Genomic DNA, 5,000 nt, shown 5'->3' on the forward strand with positions numbered 1-5,000 from the left:
GATCCTCTAAGATATAAAATGCAAGCAACACTTTTCAACTTACAGAACGAGTATCTGTGAGAGGACTGTGAGGACAAGACACACTATGGACAGTGAAGCACCAACGATAGTCACAATCGACAGAGCTTTGCCCGTGTGAACACTCCCCTTCGGCGTCTGAAACACACGGATTATGTGTAAAGACATATGCACAGACACACAGACACACACACACACACACACACATGCACAGACACAGATGCATACACAGATGCATGCACAGATAAATGAACAGATCCATGAACAGTCAAATGCACAGACACATGCCCAGAATGTACAGAACCATACAAAGGCAGGAGGGCATAGATACAGATAAATTCTTTCAGACTGAGACAAACATTTGAAGTAGAGTCAGTTCCAGAAATTCTTATGGCAGATAGTCGATCGGCATGGGCCAATAGGCCTCTTGAGAATAAAATGTGATTTCCAGAGCAGATCAAGAAACACTGATTCTAGAAGTGAAGGCAAAATTATCAATGTCCGCTTCCTTATTCACTGCTCCAATAAAATCATTGTCTCCACGTCGCCTATTCAGAATAGTGAACGCGAGGAGGAAATGGGCAAAGACTTTGCACTCATAGACGTCTTTAGAGTGTCCAACAATGCCTGCCGTCTATTCAGCATGACAGAAACGGCCTACGGTGGCTTCGCTGTTTCAGCTTGAGCAATGGTAGCCAGTAGATGATTGCACACAGCCATGTAACTGTCAATGAGACTGTGCCTTTCTGGCAGGTGATTTGTCGTTCAGATGTGTAATGCATAATGCGCTATGTATTATGCATTATGCATAATGCATGCATAATACCAATAGTGTACTGACCATGAGTACTGCGAAGCTAGTGAGGTGGTTGCAATGACATTCAGTGAGGAATGGGTGCTCATCACTGGAGAGAGTGGTACATCCACTGGAGTTCCATTGTCCTAGTACACCAGCAGAACACAGCAACACAGATGCATACACCGATAAACACACAGACAAACAGACAGATGGAGAGATATTGGATTTCATATCCAAAATAAAGTTTCTATAGGCATCCAGCGTTTTAAGTGATCAAACTAAATATCCTGTCACGTTACTGCGCCTCAGAGCAGATATTCAGACATTGTAGTGCCACCCACATCCCGGTGGGTACTGTATACACATGGTGTGCATGATAGGCTAATCCCCCCTCCCCTCCCCCTCCCCCCTGCCCCTCCCCCCTTCCCCCTCCCCCCCCCCCCCCCCGCGCATATCCCCAGTGAGTTCTGGACACACACTGACACCTAGCAAACATAGCCGTCATGCATCATCGTCACCTTACTTGCATTCAGGTCCCAGAAGGCGCAGGTCGCAGTGTGGGTTGTTGATGGCTGAAGAAAAAAAACATTTAAAAAAGGAACAAAGAAACAGGAAATTATCAAATACGAGTGGCTTACCCTACGCACCACGGTATGTCACAAAACAGGAATACTGAACAGGGAGAAAACAAAGCAACCATGGCCCTCTTCATCGTTTCATCCATGTTATCCCATTCAGGGGCTACAGGGACTTGCATCTGAGTCTCTTAAAAAATGAGCTAAATTCGGCCAATGCAAATGAGTTCAATTCAGTTTGCTACATCGCTATAATCCACGACGACGCGTACAATGCCTCTGATCATTATCATCCTGGTAGCAGATGCGTGGCGTTAAGACCAGCGCACAGTGGTAGAGTGGGTGTGATTCGGAGTTCTGCACTCAACGTGACCCACACACAACTGTACTGACAGTTTAGGAGGAAAAGTTTTTATGGAGTGAAAACCGTATACCATACACAATCTGTGAATGCATATCCGGAGGGGAGGGGGGTGGGGGGGGGGGGGGAGGATTCAATGCTGTTGATTCTGCAACTGGTATTGGTGTTAGCACCTTCAGTTTGTTGCCTCAATAGTAAAATAATATAGTAGTGGTAGTTCGTTATTTGTATTTTCGTTATTTTGTGTATGCCGTGTGTATGTTGGTGCATGCGCGTGTTGCTGTGGTGTGAAAAGCAGTCTTTGTCTTGAGTTTGTCATGTCCAGTTGTGTTTCCGTCGTCTTGTCATAATGAACAGTCTTCTAGATGTAGTTATTGCGTCCATTGTATAAGTGTGGAGATGGCACGGGGCTGTGAGCAGGAGAGAAACTCCAGACGCAACAAGCATACCTTATCTGTCTTGAGTGCAATCATGCCATTCTGCGATGTGAATTGGATGCTATCTCGTTCACTAACGACGGCGGTGATGACTGGCGAAGAGACGAGTGATTGGTTCCGTACCGTCGAGTAAACCGACCCGTTCTCAAAGCTCAAGTACAGGGAGTTTTCCGTCTGAACAAGGAACTTCACAACAGGGCGCGGACAGAGAAAGCCTCGTCGCGGTGTGAAATCGAATGCTTCACCCGGAACAAGGAACGACGCGAGCCTCTCCATTTGGCTAGCAGCAGCATTACCACCACCGGTCGTCGTGTTCTCGGCTCCACTAAGCGTCATGTTCAGAAGACCACCGGCAGCCATTTCCGTTGCCATGACGATGTTATCGGTGGCGTCGCCCGGACACAGGGCACCCAGGGCGGAGGTGCGTGTCATTGCGATGACTGGGTTTCCCAACTCGACATCGACCCCTTCCAGAAGATCATCCAAGACCTGTATCAGCCTACAACGGGGAGGTTGCATGAGCACACAAGAGGAGGGAAAGTTACTTATCCCATGGTACGGTAGGAAACCATGGTTCATGCCAATCAGCATCAGATCAGAGCCGGAAAATATTCGGTGATATACCCCTCGGCTCGTGGTGTAATCCCATACTTATTGTGAGTGGCCGTCAATGCAACTAAAGCGATGGCATGGATGGTATGACTACACAGTAAAATCTAGGGTGGAGAAACGAAGGGTTAAGTAATCTAGCAAGCGTCCTCTTCCATGTAGTCTTTAGCAATACAGACTACCATGTACATGTATATGTGATATTGCCATCTGTGGCAATTACAGCTTGGCTGCATTTTGACGGGCAAGATTAACGGCAATACGGTGAGCTGCTTTTCTAATGAAATGCACACAACTGTCAATCGTGGACGCAATGTACTCAAAGTGCTCAAATGCAACTGGGGCAGATGCAGTTTAGTATGACTTTACACGTTGCAATAAACACACACACACACACACACACACACACACACACACACACACACACACACACACACACACACACACACACACACACACACACACACACACATACACACACATACACACACACACACATGCACACATATTCACATAATTATGCGGCCAAGATACACAGACCCCACCTTGCTGTGATGGATCGGTAATCATCCGAAGAAGAAAACAATGATCCGATTTGATCTGCAATGGTGTCCGCATTTTCCAGGATTGAGGTAGTCGCCTAGACACACACACACACACGCACATACAAACACACACACACACACACGCAAGCACACACACACACACACACACACACACACACACACACACAAGCACACACGCGCACGCGCGCGCGCGCGCACGCGCACGCGCACGCGCACGCGCACGCGCACGCGCACGCACGCACGCACGCACGCACGCACGCACGCACGCACGCACGCACGCACGCACGCACGCACGCACGCACACACACACACACACACACACACACACACACACACACACACACCCATATATGGCAGAGTTTATAACATTTAAAACAGTTCGCAATTCCATGCACACAGCAGTGACAGCAATCATCACAACACACTCTAGTACACAATACGTACATCTGCCATAGGCAATACACACTCTAGTACACAATGAAGTTGACCAGACAGTATAACTATGACCATTAATCATTTGGCATACACACCTCAGGGTTTTGCAATGTCACTCTGTTACTGTTGTGCACGGTGCTGCTCGATGAAAACTGATCATGTTAGTGAATGCTATGCAGCCCTAGACTTATGGACAGTAGGACGTGAACTGGCGCAGGGCGCAAGCTAGATTCACGCCATCAGATTTCATTGAGCAACACTGAGCACTTGTCACGTGTGCCTGAACTAAAAAAACAGTCCTCACCTGGAGTGTGAGGTTAGTTTGTCTGACCAGCAGCTGCAAGATGTCAACGGCTTCTTCGGCATGCGTCTCGTTAATAATACTCTGCGCGAGTTCGAGCGCCCGTTCGGCTATTTGCTCCACGTCTTCTGGGCTGGAGATATCGGAGAACGCATCCTGGAGAGAAGCATACAGCAAACCAGTAACAAGATTTTTTCAGCGCCGCTCGGCAAAAAATCGGATACACATTTTCAACGACGCTGGTTCGATTTTTTTCAAATGGCAACCCCTACTCCTGGCAGCGTATTTCAATGGATATGGACCTCTTCCAGGGCCCAGTAACCCTCTATGGCAGCTAAACATCTCCAATACCCCAAAATAGTGGCCCAAACTGGGCGAAGTCGGACTGTCGACTGAAGTCGACAGCTGCACTGGGAACTGCATTCTTGCTGGTGGACTGCAGTCGACAGCGGCACTAAGAGTGCATGAATGGGCTGTCGACTGGAGTGGACAGCGGCAGCAGTGAAAGAGATGTAACTGTACTACAGGTCCAATGATACATATAAAGGTTGTGCACTTAAATGGGCCTGCTTGGGTATTGCCTCACCTTCAGATCATCTAGTTTATCTAAACTGGTGTCAATCAGGCGGCAAGTCTCTGTAATGCTGGATATCCAGCCGTCCCGACCGCAATGCCTGACTGCTTTACCGTCACTGGACGAATCAGATCCGTTGCCACCTGCTGGACAGTCCAGCACAACAAGCGACAGTGCAGCCGTCTCCGGCCATACAAAGCGACCTCGTCCATGTACTTCCTCCACCTCCTTCTTGCACGTAGGAAGGTCTGCGGAAGAATAATCATAGATTCAAACCAAATCAACTTACCATAAATCAGATGACAACAGTTATTGCATTAAATTC

At 48.0% G+C, this 5,000-nt stretch overlaps 1 protein-coding gene across 4 annotated transcripts in view; it reads right to left on the bottom strand.

Annotated features, from left to right (window-relative positions):
• Nucleotides 1-5,000, bottom strand: part of LOC135819295 (adhesion G protein-coupled receptor L3-like) — a 23,683-nt gene that overhangs the window by 4,558 nt on the left and 14,125 nt on the right. For all 4 annotated transcript variants that reach the window (XM_065332471.1, XM_065332470.1, XM_065332473.1 and 1 more), the window contains 7 exons: nucleotides 4,688-4,923; nucleotides 4,105-4,257; nucleotides 3,345-3,439; nucleotides 2,203-2,689; nucleotides 1,341-1,389; nucleotides 860-960; nucleotides 44-156 (listed from right to left, as the gene is read on the bottom strand). In XM_065332471.1, coding sequence (XP_065188543.1) covers nucleotides 44-156; nucleotides 860-960; nucleotides 1,341-1,389; nucleotides 2,203-2,689; nucleotides 3,345-3,439; nucleotides 4,105-4,257; nucleotides 4,688-4,923 — 1,234 coding nt within the window. The remainder of the gene's footprint in view (nucleotides 1-43; nucleotides 157-859; nucleotides 961-1,340; nucleotides 1,390-2,202; nucleotides 2,690-3,344; nucleotides 3,440-4,104; nucleotides 4,258-4,687; nucleotides 4,924-5,000) is intronic.

This window comes from Sycon ciliatum, chromosome 6, assembly GCF_964019385.1.
Source record: "Sycon ciliatum chromosome 6, ocSycCili1.1, whole genome shotgun sequence".
In the NCBI taxonomy this organism is placed as follows: Eukaryota; Metazoa; Porifera; class Calcarea; order Leucosolenida; family Sycettidae; genus Sycon; species Sycon ciliatum.